Here is a 21,395-nt window from a genome sequence, read left to right as displayed (position 1 = left end):
GGCAATTTTTCAGATACGCTTTTGCTGAAAGCCCTTTCATTTCTCAGGTGGCTGAAGTGAACACTGGCCAATGGCTGCTTGTGTCTCACCCGCAGCCCCGCACACCCCTTTCTGATCCAGCCCCAGTCAATAAGTCACCTGCACCATCACTGTATCTGTAGATGGAGTTACAAAACCCCTTCTCCTGTAAAATAGTCCCCCATCTCTGAGGAAATAACCTGACACCTGCACTGAGGTCGGTGACGGAGGACTTGCCCTCACCCTCCTGACCTCAGGGCAGCGAGCTCTGCCCCTCCGAGGCAGCGAGCGCAGCAGCGGCACCGCCCGGAGCCTCCCGGGCGGGAGCCCCTGCGGCTCCCGGAGCCCCCTGGAATCGGGATCCCCTCGGGATCGGGAGCCCCTTCAGCCTCCCCCGGCACTGGCGCCGCCCGGAACTCCAGTGTGAGGGCGCGGGCTGCAGCGGGCGCCATAGCGGGCGGGACGCGGTGCCGCCTGCGCAGCGTTCCCCCGGAGCGTGTCGAGACGGGGCCATGTCGGGCTTCAGCCCGGAGCTGATCGAGTATTTGGAGGGGAAGATCTCCTTCGAGGAGTTCGAGCAGCGCCGGGAGGAGCGCAAGAGCCGCGAGAAGGTTAGTCTGCCCCGCCTGGCCGCCCCACGTCCCCGGGCCGCCCCGTCCATGGCAGCACCTGGCAGGGCACGGAGCGCTGCTCTGTGTGTGTATGGGGGGCGCTGCCGAGCTCAGGCGGGGGTAGTGGCTACGGAGGTGTGAACTCCTGTGCACAAAGTACCAGGCACTAATTGCTGAGGTGCTGGTAGCGCAGCGCTGCGGGTCCTGCCGGGATGGGTCGGGGCACCGGCCCTGGCAGAGCTTGGGCGGCACCGTCCGGCCCCGCGGTTAATCGGTGCTGCAGGTCGGAGCACTGAGCAGAAGCAGGTTGGGATATAAAATGATCCAGTGTACACTGCTACGGCTCCCCCACCGTCTTCTGTGGGAAGTGTAAGGCAGAGATGCAGTTTGGCTCCTCGTGTTTATTGTTTAGCTTCTTGGCAGCAGTAAAAGCAAGGAGGCACAGCTTTGTGTCTAAAAGTAAGCAGACGGTGGTATTAAGAGAAAATCTGTATGATTTATGGGACTGTTGCAGTTTACCTTAACTTCTCCATCTTTAGTTGAAATGCAACTGAATTTCTGTATTTCAAGAGCAAATTCAGCAGAACTCACCTGTGTTATCCTAGGGAAGGACAGGTGTTATCCTAGGGTAACATTCTTACCGGGTAAACAGGTGCTATTTTGATATATTTCATTTTGTGTTTCAAAAGGCAGGCTTTTGGAAGGATTTGTCAAACATTTCTAACTTTTTTTTTCAATACAGTCAACCATGTCATCTTACCTTAATGTAATGCCAAATGAGCAGTGGACTAATCTCTTCAGTCAAAAGTAATGTAAATAGTCCCCATCTGAGTCATCTAACATTGATAAGAATATAAATATCTTGAAAGCAAGTAGTGCTGGATTTTGTTCACTTAAAAATACAGCACTTATTCCACCTGTTTCACTAGCAGGGCATGGAAACCCATGGTGTAAATGATAATTGTAAATATTAGGGGAAATAAGAATAGGTCATATGATAAAGCTGATAACTAATATTGTTGGTGTGTGCAGGATGGCGGAAATGCATCTGCTGAGGAAAATGACGAAGATGTGGAGGCTCCATCTTCATCCAAAAAAGCATCTGTGAAATCCCAAAGTCAGGATGAAGCTGAAGGTATATGTTAGCATAATAATTCTTATTTAAAAAGTCATTGAAAGCATTTACTCTTCAGTAACTGACCTTTTATAAAACTTGGCTCCACTTTTTCCCTTCTGGCTTCTTAACCGTATGGTCTCAATTATTTACTCTCTCGAAAGTTACAAATAAATGGAACTTTTTAGCTGATCTCAGTAAGTCTTTTCTGTTTTGTGTTGATTTTTTTTTTGTGTTCATATCTTTGCTAGTCTTCTGCTGAGATTTGACTTTTTCCAGAGTATTCTGTGTGAGTGCTACCTTCTTCCATTGTCAACCAAAGTGAAATAAAATAGCTGTTAAGCGGAGTTTATTTATTTCTCTTTCTTTGGGATTCTTTTTTTTTCTTTTGCTCAGTTATGCATTGGCCTCTTTGGAGTGCCTATGATTATTTATCTTATTTTCTGCTGGCTATGCCTAGCTACAGATTCCCTTGCTGGCTTGCTTTGTGTGGTTTACTGAAATATATTTTGAGTGGCTTTAGCAGAATAAGCTTAACTTTCTAGGGTTCTTACACAGTGAAAGGACTTGCAGGAAGTGTAGGTACAGCACTTCTCACTGCAGTTTGCATTAGTGCTTGTTGATCCCATGCCTCAGGTTCTGGATTTGAGCTTGGGATCTAGAGTGCTGCAGTCTGTGTCAGACACCTTCTCTTCAGAAGCTGTGCTCTGGTTGGGGCATAGTCTTGTGGGATTGCCAAGGCTGTGAGTTAGCAGAGTGCAATTTGGATCCCTTTGTGTTGGTTCTTAGATTCCTCTTGCTATTTTCACTGCAAATTCTCATCGTTCTGTTTAAGTTTGTTTTGTTGGATTTTTTTCTTTTCTTAAATTTAGAAAATAGACCTTAAATTGTCCCACCTAAAACGTGTGTCAGTGGTACCTCAGTTTTGAAAATATGGCCAGACCTCATCCTAGAAGCACATAAAACGAACACTGAGGTGTGGTTGGTGCCAGATATCTGTAGTTCCTTATCGACCCCTTCCTTTTGCTCATGTCTCTGAAATACTTCCAAGCTGCTCTGTTCTGCTCTGTATTCCACCTCTGTATTCCCATGTTTTTTTAATGCACATCATCTTTATCTAAGAAAAAGATATCCTCATAGGTTTGTGTGATAGTGTTACTTCTGCTCTTACTACAGAGAACACAGAAGTGTCAAGAGCAGATAGAATCAAGGAAACATTGATATTATTTATCACTATTTAAAGAGTTGGTATTAGAATCAGACCTAAGATATTCAGAAGAATAAAAAATGTTAGATAAAAAAATGTTAGATAAGGTCATTGTTAAGGTCACTTTTGATACACAGATCTTCAGATGTAATCTGCTGCAATCTTCAGATGATTCCTTCAGCCAAGGATACTGAAATAAAAGGGAAATTAAATTAATAATTGGGTCTTTTTTTCAGATGGAGGGAGGAGGGAGAAAAGTCTTGATTTTTAGATGCTTGATATCCAAGTCAGAATAAAAATAACTGAACACATCCAAGTCAGAAAAAAAAAAGAAGAAAAAACTAACTGTAAATTCAGATGTAGTCCCCAGTTCCCTCCTCTGTTTAGGCAATACATGACAGGTTTGTTTTTCAGTCTCAACTTGATACTGTGGTTATTCTTTCATCAAATCTTCAGGTGCCCAGTCCCCCAGTTGAAATGTTTGAACCCTACATATTTGGATGTTTTGCATGTAGATCTGTGGTCAGTTATAACCCTGGGCTAACTTAGTAATGAGAAATTGTAAATAAAAAATGTGAAATTTTTAAAAATCGTATGCTTTAAGCATATTTATTTGGGTTATATTGCATCATTTTCTTACTTATTTTAAGAATTCTGTTATTTTTCTAGAGAAATGTGAATAATCTGGATTTTGCATTAACACATGTTAAAAGGTACTTATTGTCATGGATGGAATAGTCACAAGATCTTTTTTTAAATCACTTCTAAAAATTGATTGCTGCATTTTTGTGTAGTAGAGTTGTCTGTTCATTTACAGCCTCTTCAGCTGAAAAGCTTTATTCCAGACAGCCAGCTTGGTGCTTGAAAATTAATATGCTTCTCTTGGATGGTTTGAGAAAAATGTCAAACAAACTGTTGCTTCATTCTTTGTGTTCCTCCATGCTTTCATTTCAAATATCCAAAAAATGTTAGAGACTGGGGTATACTGAGCATCGGTAATGAATAATGCAGAGTTTTAAAACCACTGTGGCTCTTAATAGTTCCTGCATTTCTGGAGGCATCATTCATATAGAATAGCTGCTTCAAGTGGGCTGTTGTTTTCTCTGCACTTGTCCTGATAAGCAGCTTGTACTCTTGATTATATCATAAACCTTTTTTGCTTCTTTCTCAACCAGGAGAAACATCAGATGGTGTCAGTAAATCTGTTCATCGGGTCTTTGCATCCATGATTGGGGAAAATGAAGAAGAGGAGGAAGAGGAAGAAGAAGAAGAAGAAGAAGAAGAAGAGGAACAAACTACTGAGCAGCCAACGGCTGGAGATGTTTTTGTTTTGGAGATGGTACTTAATCGAGAGACCAAGAAAATGATGAAAGCAAGTATTTAAACTTTCATGTAACTTCCCTGTATCTCCTGACCATGCTGCAGTTTTATGTGATTTTAGCTACTTGCTAAGAAATTTGTCTGGAAGTAGTCCCACGTAGGATACCTCTGCTTATGCTGGTTTTTGTTATGCTGTCTTTGTTTTATAAAAAAATTACTGTAGATTACTGTTTGAAAAGTTTCAAAAATCGTGAAACCAGTTTTTCCAGTGTCAAGATTCCAGTGTTTATATTAGGTATCAGAGTTACTCTGTCAGCTATGAAAATTTGAAAATCTTTTGGTCAGTCACTTAATATCACTAGTACTTAAATAACTTGTTATTAGGTTTTGTTAAGCACAAGTGTGACGGATGTCTCCTGAATTTGGGCACAGCTTAAACTTCGGCAGAAGTAATATCCCTTTTCCATTTAGGAGAAAAGACCTCGCAGCAAACTTCCTCGTGCCTTGAGAGGTCTGATGGGAGAGGCCAACATCAGGTTTGCTCGAGGAGAGCGCGAGGAGGCCATTCTGATGTGCATGGAAATCATTCGGCAAGGTGTGTCAGACTGGTAAAACTGTTGGGCTTTAAGGGTGGGCTGAAATCTCCGTGTGTATGAGGGAATTCAGTGTGGCTTCTCTGAAGATGGAAATAATCAGTATAAGGAAAGTCAGTGTATGAGTAGTATGGAATTAAGAGTGACTTAGAGTAGAATAATTCTGTAAATAGTTGTTGTTAGATTCAGTCAGACTATTTAATAATTTATAGGAAAGAATCAGAAACTTGTCTGCAAGTGTTTCCTGAATTTAAACAGACCACCGTGGATGTTTCATGTAATTCTGATATCTATTGTTTGCAGAGAGGCAAGTTATTTTTTTCCAAGATGGTTTTAAAACAATAGATCTTAGTTATTCTTTGTCTTTTCACAGCTCCTCTTGCTCATGAGCCATTTTCCACTCTTGCCATGATCTATGAAGACCAGGGTGATATGGAGAAGTCACTGCAGTTTGAACTGATTGCAGCTCACTTAAATCCTAGTGATACCGAGGAGTGGGTTAGACTGGCAGAAATGTCACTGGAACAGGACAATATTAAACAGGCTGTTTTTTGCTACACAAAAGGTATTGTGGCAACAATTTTAATAGTTTTAAAATTAATGCTAGATGCTAATGGCAGTTATTTTGTTTTCTTCTGCTTTCTAATTTAGTTTGCTTCAGTGTGCTAAGATTCTGGTGCCTCTGACCGACCTTGGTAAAAGATTAGTGAATCTGTAATATAGGATGTCCTTTTTTTACAAAAACCCTGTGCATGTCCATTGACATTCATCAGGGACATGAATGTGAAATCCACTGTTGCCTTTTCCTAAACTAAGCTACTGTTATGCTGCTGCTTCTTCCTGTAGCTCTGAAATATGACCCCACCAATGTGCGTTACCTGTGGGAGAGATCCAGCCTGTACGAACAGCTGGGGGAACACAAGATGGCCATGGACGGCTACCGGCGCATTTTGAACCTCCTGTCCCCCTCTGATGGGGAACGATTCATGCAGTTGGCTAGAGACATGGCAAAGTGAGTTGGATTAAGAAATACTGTGATCTGGTTGTCCAGAGTTTCTCAAAAGCTGTTATTAATAAGCTCCACGGCTGATTCAAGCTTAGAAGTGTTGCATTCTCTTAGAGGAAGAGAATAAAATGCAAATACTGATTACCAGGTAAATGCCAATAGTATACAATTATATACAAATGCAGTACATTTGAATCTGTATAAAAACACTAGAGACCTGGAAACTTATTGCCAGCAAATTTGAATGAAGCAAAGCGTTCAGTCTGAAATACAAACCATCTGCAACAGAATATAGTTTATATGTCATTTGTGATTTGTTTCTGGAGCAAGTAGAGATATGTCTCCTCCCTTTTTCTAATAATGAAAGCTGAGCAAGTCATAGAAGCTTGCCTAAGACAGAGAAAGCTTGTGGTTAAAGTGTGTAGCTCTCTTACAGTAATTTTTACTAAGTTATATTCTGCTTTGTATCTCAGCTTCCTCGTGTATAACTTGTAGAAAGCTGTTATTGGCCTGTTTCAAAACAGTTTAAGTCTTTGATCTTCATGGTTGTGAAATGCACCAAAAAATGCAAGGATGCGTGTTATAACAATATTATTGAAGTTTTTTTCTGAAACCAGGTTAATGTGGTACATTATTGATGCCTGGCTCGAGGTGGGAGAGATTGTGATGAAAAGTCCTGTAATGTCATAATATAGACAGGAGAAAAAAATGGCAATTATTTGAAATATGTAAAAATTGTCAACACTTGTAAGGAGAGGAAAAACAGCGGCTTTCTTACTGTCTTATTTAACTTATTCTTGCTAATGAAAATATTGCCTAAGAGGCAAAAATTAGAGGTATGAAAATCCTTTTGCTACTGTTCAAAGTGCATATTGTCAGTTATCTCAAATACTTAGTATCTCATCTCTGTCTTTTATAGGAGTTATTATGAAGCCAATGATGTGACCTCTGCTATTGAGATAGTAGAAGAGGCCTTTGCTAAACACCACAGCCTTGTCTCCATGGAAGATGTCAACATTGCAGCTGAACTGTACATTTCTTCCAAGCAGTACGACAAAGCTTTGGCGGTACGGAGAGTTAAATGCATTCGTGTGTCATGTTCAGCACCTCTTGCCAATCAGAACAGTCAGTTTATGTTCCTGTAGTGCTTAAATATGGTCATGCTTCTATAATGATAGGGCTGATTGGATACAGATTGCTTGCTATTAGTTTTGTAGTAATTAGCATTTAAGCTAATGGCTTGATTTAATAAGTTGGAGGCTGATAGATTTGTATGTTGCTCGAGGTTTAAAATTTTGGGATCCTTCCTCTGCTTCTCTCTAGTGACCATAATCTTAGTAGCCAGAGAAGATCTTTCAAACTAGTTTTGTGTGTAATACCAGTGAAGGTCATTCTCTTAAGTGGAAGATTAAAAGGGTGGTCTGATGATTCAAAGGCAGACTTGTACTTTATCTGGCATACTTGTGTTACGACTAATAATTTATGCATTAAGCACCAAACATACATTCCAGAAAGACTCTAAGGCATCAGGAATTGGAGAAGATTGTTTATCTGTTTCAAATTTGTTCTAGCGGTTTTTAATCCTCACATTTGAGGCATATTTCCAACTTGATTTGGTCTGACTGTGAGAGGAAAGGCTGTAGTATCTGGCATTCCAAGATAGAATGAGGAGACTCTAATAGTTGGGACTTTTTTCTAGTGAACATTCTTATTTGTTTTTATAATTCTTATATTAAATTACCTCGTGTTTTTTTCCTCCTTAAAATTTTATGTAGCTTACTCTTAGTCAGTGAAAAGCACTATGTGCCTGCAGACAGTTCCTCTGACCCTTCTTTGTACTTCTTCCCTTTTTAAAAATCAGTCAGTGTCATGTACACACTATTTAGCTACCAGAGTTATTAATACAGTAGAACTGTAGTTGCAGAACTGTTCCCTGTTTCTTCTTGAAGGTTTTTCTTGAGTCTGTTGCTGTGATGGTGCTTCTTGTTCAAGGATAGCTGGACCTGTATTTGAGCTGGTAAACTGAGCCTTTAGAAATAACTATCTCAATACAATCATCTGGTATATTCCTCTGAAGGTTATATAAACTGTCACTCTTGTGGTGACAATAATGACTTAAATATTTATTTTTCAATTCATGAACAGAATACCAAACTGCACTGGGACTTAGACCAGCGATCCTTTTACACTTCTGCGTTTACCCCATTGTCAAGTGAATGTCTTGAATTGTCTGTCTTTGGTTTCTGTTTTTTCTAATTAGTTGTTCTATTGAATTATACTAGTTTTATTGAGTTTTATTTGTGTGCATGACCAGGGCTGTTGTAAAATACCTGTATGCAGCTGTACATTTTATGTAATTATTTACTTTAGCTGAAACAAAACCACATGGTTTCCTTGCAATGTATTAAGCTGAGGAATCCTTGGAACACTTCGGAAAGATCTGTGGAGAGCTTAGCTGTTTGCCTGGAGCTTAGCTTTCTTTTTCAGTCTTCCAAAAGGCATTAAAAAAATCTGTAAAGGTTAAACACTTTTCTAGTTGTGAATGAACGTAACTGTTGTGTTTGCTAAAGAGCTGCTGATTGGATCATCCATGTAGTTCAAAAACAGTGAATAAAGACATAACGAGATCAAACTCAATTCTAGTCAACTAACCCCATGTGAAATGAATGCAGCTTTTCTTCTGATAACTTTTGTGATGTCTAAAACAGCTGCCATGTAAGCTAGTTACTGCATTTGTCCTTTAAATCTTTAAAATGATCCAAGTTATTTATCTCTTTTAGGTTATTACAGATTTTGCAGGAATTGTACTTGAAAAAAAACTACTAGAAAAAGGTCCAACTGAGGAGAAGAAGGGTAAGTAGCTAACAAGTGGTTGGTATGACCCTGCTGTCCTAATATGACATCTTTCCATACCTTTTCAACTCATGAGTATATTTTGATGCATGTTGACAGGCTTTTGAAATTTGTCGGTGCTCTTAATGAATTACACGGCATGATCTCAGCTTGCTGTAAGAAGTTACTCTCATGTCTAGTTAGCCGTGCAACTCATTAAAGACAAGGACTGCTCTCCAGGCAACTGGAAGCCTCTTAAAGTTCTAAACATTCCTCTGAGTGTTTACATCAGACCAGTTATTACTGCCACCTACATAGCTTCTATAAAAAGAAAAAAGATAAGCTTAGTGGCATCTATACTCAAAAATATCAACCTTTGACCTGAGTATTCTCCATAAACTCTGCTTCTGTTATTAAACATTTAAATTTTTCAGTATATGGAAAACTGGGGATATGAGCTTGTAATTTAATGAAGTAGGTTGTCTTTGAGAAACCTGCTTTATGCAAGTCATTGCTTTATTGTGAAAATGTTTGGGCTGTAGAATGAACACAGCATGCCAACTCCATAAGCAGACATGCAGTCATTTTTTATGATTAAACTCTTTGGTTTTTTCAGCAGTCAGGTCCAAACCCAATGGAGGTTTACAGTCCTTCATATGGCTTTTTGCTTTGATGGACCAGGTAAAAGTACACTTGATTTATGAACAACTGTCCTGATGGAGACTTTTAACAGATAATTCATAAGAAGCAAAACTATTATGAGTCTTGGAATTAGATCACAGTGTTTCCAAGTTACCTGGTGTGTGTAACAATTGCTTAAGACAAAGCTTCTAAGCTATCCAAGAGCTTGGTTCTCCACCTTCTGTTGCTTTGGAACTTCTTTAACTTTTTTGATTGCTTCCTGTTCTGCTGTCCTTAAAAAAAACCACAAAAACAAACCAAGAAAAAAAACCTAAAACAAACCAAAAAAAACCCCACAACAAACTAAACCAAAAAACCCAGTCCACTTTTCAGAGTAAGGTATCAATTGATTATGGATTCACAAGCAAGTAACTTTTGGCTTAGCTAGTGCTACTAGTTAATCTGCTGATCTTTTGAAAAAGATCCAGGTGCAGTGGTAGAAACTCAGGAAGGCCAAGAGGCAGTGACTGATGACCAAAGTCATCCAGATGCTGAATCCAGTGCTCCAGGTAAGTAATTTATTTTTTTAATTTTGTACAAGTCTGTGAACAGATCATATGCTCAGGAACCAGCTTGCGGTCTATTGGGAGATTTCTAACAGCACAGAAATAGGGCTTTACCTAGAAAAGGTTTCTTTTGTACTGTCTTCTCTATTCAGGACTTCCTTCTAACCCAGTCAGCCACCAAAGCCAAAAGCATTCCAGGGCTTGCTTGCTTAGAGAAGAAAATTTTTCATTTTGTAAGAATTTACCAGTAGGTGAATAGTTATTCTTGTGCTGAGTATTACGATGTTCAGAGAATGATGAACTAATCTGCTTGTTGTGATTTGCAGTAATGGGATGTGGATGTAGGAGGTAACAGGGAAACCTTATGTTGGAAGTCACAGTTTTCTCAGGTTATAGCAATCACCCTTTGAATGTCTGGTGTAAGCATTGTGGTGAAAGAGAACTTAAACAGGCTGGTTGAGGAGGTGTTATGACTGCGTGTGAAGGACATAAGATCATGGAGTTTTAGTGTGTGACCTTTAATTTACCAGCATTGTCACAGGTAACTACCTTGCCTCGTGTTTGCATTCTCATCAAATTGTGTTCCCTCTACATGTTGTATGAAGTGCTTTAGTTAGCAGTGTTTAACAACGTGTTCAGCCTGATCCCCGGGACACAGGACTTAACTTAGTAAGAACAAATACCTTAATACAGGATATTTCCTTCAGAAAACAAGGAGAAGTGGGTACAGGTGCGTAAATTGCTAAAGGAAAGCTTTATTAAGCAAGTATATCTTAAGCAGGCAAAGGCTCTAAACACATTCCATGGAATCCCGCTCTTGGAATCAACAGCACTTGATACTTCACATGGAATTATTGGTATCAGAGACAGTAGGGAGAAGTTATTCTGACTTTGGGGAAAGAAGGGGAGAGGCCAGGCCTACACAAACATTTGCAAGAGTTTATAAGAGTATTTACTTCAGTGGAACTGAATGTGACCTGGAGGGGATGTGAAGCTTGTGAAGTGCTTGTTAAAGCCTATGGGTTCAGAAAGAAATTCTTTATCTTGTCACAGCTGTGGAGAAGGTCAGCTGCTGCATACCTGAGGGTGTTCCCATAGACATCACAGTCAAGCTGATGGTGTGCTTGGTTCACTTGAACATCCTGGAGCCACTCAGTGTAAGTGTAAACCAACTCAGAAGATGGGGAATGTTCTAAGAAATTACCAAAGCAAGTAATCGTTCCTGTTCTCATATGACAGAGATTGTTGAGAGAGCTGCAGAGATTCTTTTTGCTTCTCTCCCACTCCCAGAGAGAAACCTGACAGACCCATAATAGCAGAAATACTACCTTTGTCCTTAGAAATTGTGCCTCCAGTGGAAGCATTACTAAAGCACAGTTAAGTCACAGTCTATTTGCTGTGAATGGCCCAGGACCACATTGCAAAGTTGTTGAACACTTTTTCACTTTGTTTCACAGCAATACTAAATCTGAAGACTCTTCTTTCATAAAGAACACTCCTCACTGATGAACACTTTAACCCATTGGATATATGAAATGTGAATAGAAAAATATGGCTTTTTCAGGAATTCCAAAATGCAGATCTTTCATTTTTCACTTTAAAAAAATATTTAAATAAAGGAAGTGTAGTTCAGAATGTAAATAGAATAAAAATCGTAGCACAAAAATGTAAGCTTCCAATAACCATATCTTAAAGAAATGTTCTCATTGGTTATTTGTGCTGTTAGTGTTTTGTGTTTTTTTTTTTTAAAAGCCTCTTTTGACCACACTGGTGGAACAAAATCCAGAAGAAATGGGTGACTTGTATTTGGATGTGGCAGAGGCATTTCTGGATGTTGGAGAATACAACTCAGCACTGCCTCTCTTGAGTTCCCTTGTCTGTTCAGAACGATACAACTTGGCTGTTGTCTGGCTTCGGCATGCAGGTGAGGAAAAGCAGGATTGCTGAGCACGTGGTACTGAGAGATGATAATACAATGCTGAGCATTTCCAAGGACCTTTATCTAAGATCACAGGAATTTTAGATTCACTGGTTGAATGATAATTGGTATTTGCAGAACTATGGTTGAAGTTTATTATGACAACTCTGTCAGGAAGCATTTTCTTGTTCTTCACATACACTGAAAGTTACCTCAGTTAAAAATACTTCATGTAAGTGAAGCAGCATGTCTTTTGCATCCCATCCTGTGTCATCTGATGATGTTTTAAGTAAAACTGTGCATACATCAGTACATATTTCGGAATATTTTCACTTAATAATACATGTTTTGGGTGGTTTTACTAAAAAGGTATTTGAAAAGTATGTTAACTGTTTTGCAAACTTTGAAGTCTTCTTTTTTCTGCCATTTAAGTGTTTTGTGTTGTTTATGGTATTTCTAGAGTGCTTGAAGGCTTTGGGACACATGGAGCGTGCTGCAGAGAGTTATGCCAAAGTTGTTGATCTTGCTCCATTGCATCTGGATGCAAGAATCTCACTTTCAACACTTCAGCAGCAGCTGGGCCGACCTGAGAAAGCTCTGGAGGCTCTGGAACCAATGTATGATCCAGATACACTGGCTCAGGATGCTAATGCTGCTCAGCAGGTGGGTAAAGTGTTCTGTGCTTTCAGCTGAGGATGTATTACTCTGCCAAACTGTGATAGTGGTCAGAGATGTCAACTGCATAGGACCAGGGACTGAGACTTACTTATCTCACCATGGTGAGCCTTCAGAGCACAGCGAGGGATTCATTACAGTGTCAGGGACTCATCCTCATGGCTCTTTCTCCCTGACCATTTTATCAATATTTGTCCTGTCCCACTTGATTACTTTTGTGTGATGTACAAGCTCTTGGCCACCAAGACCCTGTTGTGACACCAGTCACTTTGCATCAAGTTGATCAGCAGTTGCTACGTATGAGCTGCATTGTTTGGCCTCTGTTGATTGTTAAGCAGAGGTTCTGTATCCCCTTGCCAGCAGCACCTCCACCATAGGTAAGAGTCATGCCAAATTTCTCTGAAATGGGAGAATTTCAGAGTAACTACTGCAAGGGAGTTCAGAGAGAGCTTACCTGCCGCAGCAGATTCTTACAGCTTTCTGGAAGCTTTCACAATACTGTTAATACTGTATTCAGTCAAAATTGTTTGTTTTATAAACTTACTCTCTGTGCAAGAGGTTGAATAATAATGTTTAATGTTGTCTAGGAATTAAAACTACTCCTCCATCGTTCAACACTGCTGTATTCCCAAGGCAAAATGTATGGTTACATAGACACGTTACTCACAATGCTGTCAATGCTGTTGAAGGTAAGCCAGGCTTTCCAGCTACACTGTAAGAAATTAGAGAGCTGTTAGTTGGGTCAAGACAAGCAACAAATGAACTCAGGAGGAAAGTTAGTAGTTTTTTATACACAAAGGGTTTCATAATTTTGTTATATAATAATCTTGTAGCGATCCTGCTACAAGTGTAGTGTTCAGAACAGAGGATTGTTTGTGTGTATAATTATTGATAGAGTGATTTCAACTCCCTGTTCTCAGTGTACATACAACACACTGAATGCTAACGCTGTTTCTTACCTTTTTGGCAGACAGCATAGAGCTTTCTTGAAGTGTTGATACCACTTCTATTTAAACAATGTTCTTAATTTCCCTTTTTTTTTTTCTTGTGACAAATAACAAAATAAGAATTTGTTTAGCCAGTAAATACAGTGGTGGTTTGTGTTAATTGTTGTTTTGTTTATTTTTAAATAGGGAGTGAAGGAGGGAAATATTTAGACCTCTGTTTTATCCATCTGGTCAGTGCCATTACTGTTCTATGGCACTGTATGATTGAATAGCTGACAGAAGGGCAGTGTTCTTGTTATACCTCTGTGCAAATAGTTTTGATTTCGGTATATACAGGGATGCTCCAATCCCAGGAGAAATCTTTTTAAATAATTTAAAGAGTTTGTATCTTTCTCTTGCATAGCCCAGTTGGCACTGGAGCAGGAGACAGTGGAGAGATAATATTCCTCTTGGGAATGTTCTCTCTCATGTTCTTGTTGTATTGTGGTGTTTCTATGTCGCAGACTTTTGGCATGAGCAAGGTGGATTGGCCATAAAGCTGACTTTGTCATAGGATGTTATAATGTCATCTGAAATGCTGCCCTTAAATTTGTTTCTAGGTAGCAATGAGCAGAGCTCAGGTGTGTTTGATATCTAGTTCCAAATCTGGAGAGAGACACCTCTATCTTATTAAGGTGTCGAGGGATAAAATTTCTGACAATGATGACCAAGAGACAGCAAATTGCGATGCAAAAGGTAACAACTCACAGATTGTTTAATAAAAGCAAAGCGACAAGGTGAACGGCACAGTTCTGAAAAATGATACAAATGTTACTATTTTGCATGCTAAATCCTAGCAGCCAGTGTTAACATTGCTTTATTTCTAGGGCAAAGAAGGCAGCAAAAATGAAGATAATATATCTTAAGGGAACAATCCCCATTCAGAGAAAAATAGTAAGATTACAGAATAATTCAGATTGAGAAGGGCTTCTAGAGATCATATGGGCCAGCATTCTCCTCAATGCAAATATAATACACACAAATGTAGAACGTACGAGAAATACATTTTAAAAGTGGTGTGATTTTTTTGACTGGCACATTCTTAAGCACTGTTTGGTAAATTAGGAAGAGTAACTATTGAATTCGTGTAGTATGTTTACAGCTTGAACTGTGTGTATTGTTTGGTATTTGTTCCCACATTTTGGCTTTTTTTGCTGCTGTTTTCCAAACTGAACTGAAACTGAGAAAAAGTAAATACTTTATATAGGCTGTTAATGCTACAATGTCTTTGAAAAGATCAGTTTGATGTAAGAGTTTATCTTTCTTGTTCTAATTTTTCTCAACTTTCTGGCTCCAATATTTTCAGCAATTTTTGCTGTTCTCACAAGTGTTCTGACAAAAGATGACTGGTGGAACCTCCTCCTGAAGGCTATATATTCCCTGTGTGACCTCTCCCGGTACAAGGAGGCAGAGCTACTAGTGGATTCCTCATTGGAATATTACTCATTTTATGATGATAGACAAAAGCGCAAGGAGCTGGAATACTTTGGGCTCTCTGCTGCAATTCTGGACAAGAACTTCAGAAAAGCTTACAACTATATCAGGTGAGCTACTGAGAAGATAGAGCAGTCTCTTTTGTGGTTACCTCTACTGAGGCTGTGGTCATACTGCTGACAGTACTGCTGAGGGAGGCAGGCTGATGCTCTTCAGCCTTTGCTAAAACAGATAAGGCTATAGAAACTAAAGGAGCTTTCCAATAGCCTCTGATTCCAAAGAGTGCACAATGCAGTAGTTTGGTTATTTGGGCAGAACCATTGGGTCTGTCTTTGTCTTTGCCTTGGTCACTGACCTGCTCTTTGAGGGTCTCTTTGTTAATCTTCCCTAAACTGTTGAAGTTTTACTCCAGAGACAGCATTTACTACATAGCATTTACTGATTTCTTGAATACTTTTCGTTCTGTAGAATCATGGTAATGGAAAATGTCAATAAACCCCAGCTGTGGAACATCTTCAATCAAGTGACTATGCAGTCTCAGGATGTCCGTCACCATCGCTTTTGTCTCCGCTTGATGCTGAAAAATCCCGATAACCACGCGCTGTGTGTCCTCAACGGGCATAACGCCTTTGTGTCTGGCAGTTTCAAGCATGCTCTTGGTAATATCTTTCATGTTCTAATATCAACAAAAATAACAAGCAAAGGTTTATAACAGGAGAAAGATTTATCAAATTATTTTTTTTCATCAGAAAATTACAGATTTACAGTGTTAGTCTGGTGCTTTAATTATTTTGTACCCAAATCAGTGCATTGCTAAAGAGTTTTGCTAATAAAAATTAGTCTGGCACGTTTTAAGTTTAGCACACGTTGCAAATGTAACTAACTTGCAAAGATAATTGAAGGCTAATGATAATTATAAGAAGGATAGAACCAGCCCGATTTAAACAGCAAATACAGCTGGTTGCACATTTTAAGCAGGCCTTTGAAGTAAACCTACTGCTTTCAGTCAAACCCTCCAAATGTCACATTAAGATGTGTGGCCTCCAGGATATAAATTCCAGCAAGGACTATGTTTGTCTTCTGTGTCTGATTGATTTCTGCTTCTGTTTCTACATCACAATCTGCATTTTTCGTTCAGAATCCAAGGAGTGCTGAAAATATACAATTTTTTTCATGTTTTTTCCTGTGTATTTTGATGTAGGTATATTAAACCATTTCTTTCCTTAGTTCACACTTCTAATTCAAAGATTTTCTTTTTTGCCCTTAAATTCTTAAGGAATATTCTTCACAGCAAACATCTTGATTCAGTTATTTGCTTTTAGGACAGTATGTGCAAGCCTTTCGTTCAAACCCAGATGAACCTCTGTACAGTCTTTGTATTGGCTTGACCTTCATCCACATGGCCTCTCAGAAATACGTCCTGAAAAGACATGCTCTTATAGTACAGGTGAGTTAGTGTGATTATTTTTACACATAGTGTGTCCTGCTTTGTATCTTGCAGACAATTATGGCTGCAACATACTCTTTTTAAATAACTTTTCATAATTAATATGGCGTTTCAAAAGAGGGAAGTGGCAAAACATGAACGCAGATGAATATGCTTTTGAACTATAGTTGCACCCATCTGAATCTCCTCTCCTTATGGGAGACTCACATCTATGTTAACAGCTGCCAGCTGTTTGTGGAAATACTAATTTCTTGATGGCTGTAATATGGATTTTCTTTGAAATTTTTCTTGCCCTGCCTTGCTCTGAAGAAGTTCTGTAGAGTTGAATCTATGCCACATGCTCTTTGTAGACACGTCTCATAAACTGCATTCTTGAAGCAAATTTAACAGACTTAGAAAATGTTTTTTTCCTTATCTTTGTTTTCCTTTCCCCTTTTAGGTGCCTCTTTATAGCTCTCTTTGTAAAGATCATGTGAGCTTCAGCTTAGGCTACCCTCAATTTTTCAGCTTCCTTATACACATTTTTCTTTCATCTGCCAGAACCAGTTACAAACCACAGACTGAGTATTCCCAAACAGAATCTTGGAAGTAATTTCCTCTACTTTCCACCAACTATTTTCGTTAACTTGAAATGCCTTTTAATTCCTGCGGCTGCTGCGCTCAGAGTCAGCACAATATATGATGAGGATCCTGAGCTCTTGTGACTTCTGAAATTCCTGAAAACTGTTTGATTTTGACAAAATCTACAGGTCCTCAGTTACTGTAATACTAAACCAGTTATGACAGTGGCCAACTTGAGACATTTCAAACTTACAAACTTTGGCCTAATTTTAATATTTTTATCCACTTTTTTTCTGTAATCAGCCTGCCTTTCTTAGATGGGCTGCTCTGTTCTCATTTTATAATATACTTGAACGACGTCCTATTTATGTTACCCCCAGGCAATACAGTTCCCTGCTCTCTCTCTCTTCTCATTTCTTGCTTACTATACTCGGTATTTTTACATCATTTCTTGTTGCTATTGTAGTTAATTAATAATTCAACCACAGTGACCCACTGGTGACCTAAATTATGATCATTGGCTGCTTGTGTCTGAACTAATTCCTTATATTGAAGAAGGTAACTTCTCTGATTACCAACACAGTCCCTAGAAAGAAGGTCCTCTATTTACAACAGAATCATCACAGTCCAAAGTGGTAACAAAACAAAATGCATGGGAGAGGATGAAAAGGTTGTGTGCTCAGTTTCTCCTTTCTGAATTCACCTCATCTACTTGTCCCTTCGAAGTTTCCCCCAGGGCTCCTCCAGTGTCAAAGGAAGCACTGCACTTTAATGTAAAATAATGCTGTTTGCCTCTCTGTTGTGTTTGAGAGGTGGCTCTGGTCTAATGCCACTCATCTTTATGGCATCTTACCAACCCTGAGTCAGGATTGTCGTTACACACGAAGTGGTAGGCAGTTACATCCTACAGATGAGAAACAAACTGCTTCTCTCACTTCACAGCATGTCAGTGTGTAAATGGGAGTAATTGTTCCACCAGTCACTGGTCACTGTCCTTTTATGCATTGCCCTGTTTTACATCTTCTGGGACATGAGCACCAGAATAGGCACAGAGAAACTGTTGGGTCCTGCTCCTCTGAACCACCATGTAGGAGGAGCAGGTGTTCAGAGTGAGGTTGGCAACAAAATTATGTACTCCTGAGATTCTACTCATATACCTTAAATATATGAGGATATATTTTAATTTTAAACTAAAAGCAAAATAAGAAAAATAAGAAACACTTGCAGAGTGCTTTGACTTTAAATATGCTAAAGCACAGCACTGAAATTGCTGGGTATGAGTTTCCTTTCAAATTCTGCTGGAAAGTTGGCAGTAAAACATCTGCTGGCTTCGAGGGGGCACATGAACTCTCACCTGTTGCTTAGGATATATTGATTTTTCATGCCCTTATTCGGTGATGTTTATTTTTGGTCGCTTTATAGATACTGCTAATTTCCCTGGTAACTGGTATTGGAGTAAACATTTGCATGGAGGACAAGATCAGGAAAAGAATATGTTTGCATTGCTGAAATAATACTTTGATAATACTTTTCGTGGACTACAAAATTTTGTGAAATTCTGAAAAGTTGTAGAATTAAACCATTTCTGGATGCTATCCAAGGCATAGAGTGAAGGAAGGTTTGGAGTTTTTTTTCTCCATTAAAAAAAAAGAGGGGAAGGATTATCTTTCAAAGGTTTTTTTTTAATTAAAATAAGGTCTTGCTGTAGCCTGTCCTTTGCCTGTGCGTTTTCTAAGGTGATCAGCTCTTCCAGTCATGAATCACTCTTGTGTATGTATTATATAAACACATACACACATACTTAGATATTTAGCGAGCTAGTTCCATAAGTCACTGTACTAAATAACTGTGTGTTTAGTTTATTAAAGAAGATTTATTCATTGTTATCAGTGCCAGTGAGACTGACAGAGCACAGGTTTTGTGGTATCATCCATCAAATGTGACTCACCTTTGCCTTTGACTTGCACATGGTTTTCTGGGGAAGCAAAGACCAAAAGTTTAAATTTAAGCACCTGTTCCTTAGCATATTTTATTGCCATCTTTTTAAAAGGAACATTCACAAATGTGCATAATATATGTACAGGGATTCTCCTTCCTTCACCGCTACTTGGACCTGCGCGGTCCGTGTCAAGAGTCTTTCTACAACCTTGGCCGTGGCCTTCACCAGCTGGGATTACTGCACCTGGCAATCCACTACTACCAAAGAGTACTTGAACTTCCTCCTCTCACCCTAGAGGTACTGTAACTTTGTAAGCTATGTACAGAGGATAAAGTCAGGTAAATGTCAAGAACAGTTAAAATAGATACGTGGAGTCTGTGTAGTTGGGTTTCCTTCAATTTGTATTGTGGTTCCTTGCCATTGGAAGCCCAAATCTGATTGTCACCCTGTAATATATTTAAGCATGTTTTGACTTCAAAGGTTATTGAATTTTGAAGGATTTTCTCATAAGCTAAAGTAGCAGCAAAAAGGGTTGCTAAACAACTTTACCTGAAGTAGCTGACCAGGAAGTTCTATATAATCAGCCATGCTATAAAACAGCATGGTGGTGCAAGATGAACCAGTGTTAATAATGCCTAAGTGCATCTGAGCCATGGTTTAGCTCTAATTGATCTGTATTAGATCCTAAGTGACATGTCATACATTTACAAGTCTAGTCTGAGAGAAAGTTTTTGCCTAGCTGTGGGATGGGTAGGTAGAAACATTACAAGTGTATTTAGAAAATGGGCAGAGTTGGTAAAGTAAGACCTGTGGCTGTTAGTCAGCCCTGGGAGTTCAAAGCAGCAGTCTTGTGACCAGGTGAAAGGTACAGGCAGCATTCACATTCTGGTTGGAGAAACAAATACTTTGCATACAAAGAGAAATTAAGATAGTACTTTCCTGGTTTATGAGCTGGATATCTAACTTACAGCTAATGTTTTGTGGGTGTAATTTTATAACTCTTTGGTGATCAACAACATGATGTGGAAACTTGTTAAAGAGGGAGGGCACGAGGGATATTTTTTTTGTTTCCATACAGCTGAAAGCCTATATTAACCACAACAATGTAGTTTGATTCCACTGTAATTGCTGCTCATATTTCAAGTATACTGTCTTTGTATATGGATAACTTTTTTTAATCATTATTTTTACAGGGAATAGAAACTGATCAGACAGACTTGAGAAGAGACACTGCCTTTAACTTGTCACTTATTTACCAGAGCAGCGGCAATACCAGAATGGCTCAGAAAATGTTGTACACCTACGCGGTTGTGTGACGAGGTTTGTGGCAGGTGGAACTGATACCCTTTGTATTGGCAGTTATGCAGTGCTGGGGAAACTGGTTTTATGTACAGCTTTTCCTGTAGATGGTCAGAGCCCTGGCTCGTGCTGTGTATGGCTTTGTGGACTTTTTCTGCTTCTGACATGTGAACTGTATATCATGTGTGGATGGGAACTGTCCGTTCTGAGCACAGCGCTGACATGCTCATGGGTGTCTTCTCCTTTGGTACACTGCTGACATTCAGTCTTGTATATAGAATCAAACAATGAAAACTGAGGCCCAGTTGCTGGGTTTTTTTGGGGAGGAAAATGTACAATGTGCAGTATTACAACTAATTACCAGTGAGGTTGTTGAAGAAGCCACATTCACTGGTGATGAAGGTTTTTTAATGTGCAGCATTAAATTACTCTAATATAGGAGCAATGGGCACATACTAATCCCTAGAGGATGAAGAACTCAGTGTTTCAAGATCTTTAAATTATTCAAAATTTTCTAGGAGTTCATATTCCTAGCAGTTGTTCTATTTGAAAGGGATTGATTTTTGTTTTACTGAAATCAACATGATCTTTGTTCTTCTTCTGGACTTGTTAATAAAAGTTCTGATGTTAATGATGTTTACTTATTCTCAGCAAACATATATCCTACTGAATAGCACATAGCAAAATATACAGTTTATTATTTCACATACATTGCAAATGATCTGGGGTTTTCATTCTTTCTGACAGTTGAACAGTAGCATAGAAGCCAGATGCAGTGCTTTATCATAAATTAAAGGAGTATATAGTTATATGTATATACAGAAATGGATATATGTTATGCCCTACAGCAAAATAAGGCTGAAAAATATTTCTCAGCTTGGTAGTTTGCTGAATAGAAAACAAACTGTGCTATTGCCTGCCGGGCACTCTTGTTACTTAAAGTATCACAGCTACCTGCTGTTTGCTTTCAGCCCACTTTTACACATATTTGTGTTCTGTAATCATTTCACACAACTGCAATCAATGATTAAGAAACAAGTCTTGTGGAATTGCCTGTATTAATGGTGCAACAGTGACAGATTAGACTAGACAAGACTTCAGAAAAAGCAAGGGACAAAATAGATGCTGTAGAAATGTGGGCTCCCCAATAAAGTTTATTTTAAATGGGCACAGCCCACGTGAACTGACCTGCTTAAGGAAAAGCAGATCATAGAATAGTTTGTCTTGGAAAGGACCTTTAAAGGTCTT

General features: G+C 39.1%; 1 protein-coding gene across 2 annotated transcripts; it reads left to right on the top strand.

Moving 5' to 3' along the window:
- The first annotated feature begins 451 nt into the window (after positions 1-451).
- On the top strand, positions 452-20,778 carry GTF3C3 (general transcription factor IIIC subunit 3). Of its 2 annotated transcripts, XM_027678157.1 has the most exons (19): positions 454-629; positions 1,662-1,764; positions 4,126-4,322; positions 4,742-4,865; positions 5,237-5,428; positions 5,710-5,875; positions 6,789-6,936; positions 8,650-8,722; positions 9,805-9,891; positions 10,942-11,045; positions 11,641-11,812; positions 12,267-12,469; positions 13,069-13,170; positions 14,028-14,163; positions 14,774-15,011; positions 15,370-15,560; positions 16,224-16,348; positions 18,993-19,145; positions 20,042-20,778. In XM_027678157.1, exons 1-19 carry the CDS (start codon positions 531-533, stop codon positions 20,162-20,164), a joined length of 2,736 nt encoding a protein of 911 aa, XP_027533958.1. In that variant the 5' UTR covers positions 454-530; the 3' UTR covers positions 20,165-20,778. The 2 variants fall into 2 exon arrangements, 1 of the variants encoding a protein (XP_027533958.1); XR_003533464.1 differs by lacking the exons at positions 14,028-14,163; positions 16,224-16,348; positions 18,993-19,145; positions 20,042-20,778 and having other exon boundaries at positions 452-629; positions 15,370-15,554.
- The last annotated feature ends 617 nt before the right edge of the window (positions 20,779-21,395 follow it).

The sequence above is a fragment of the Neopelma chrysocephalum genome, unplaced genomic scaffold (assembly GCF_003984885.1).
Source record: "Neopelma chrysocephalum unplaced genomic scaffold, ASM398488v2 Primary Assembly neopelma1_44, whole genome shotgun sequence".
NCBI lineage: Eukaryota > Metazoa > Chordata > Aves > Passeriformes > Pipridae > Neopelma > Neopelma chrysocephalum.
The sequence above is the reverse complement of the archived record's forward strand: the minus strand, read 5'-3'. Positions and strand labels throughout refer to the sequence as shown.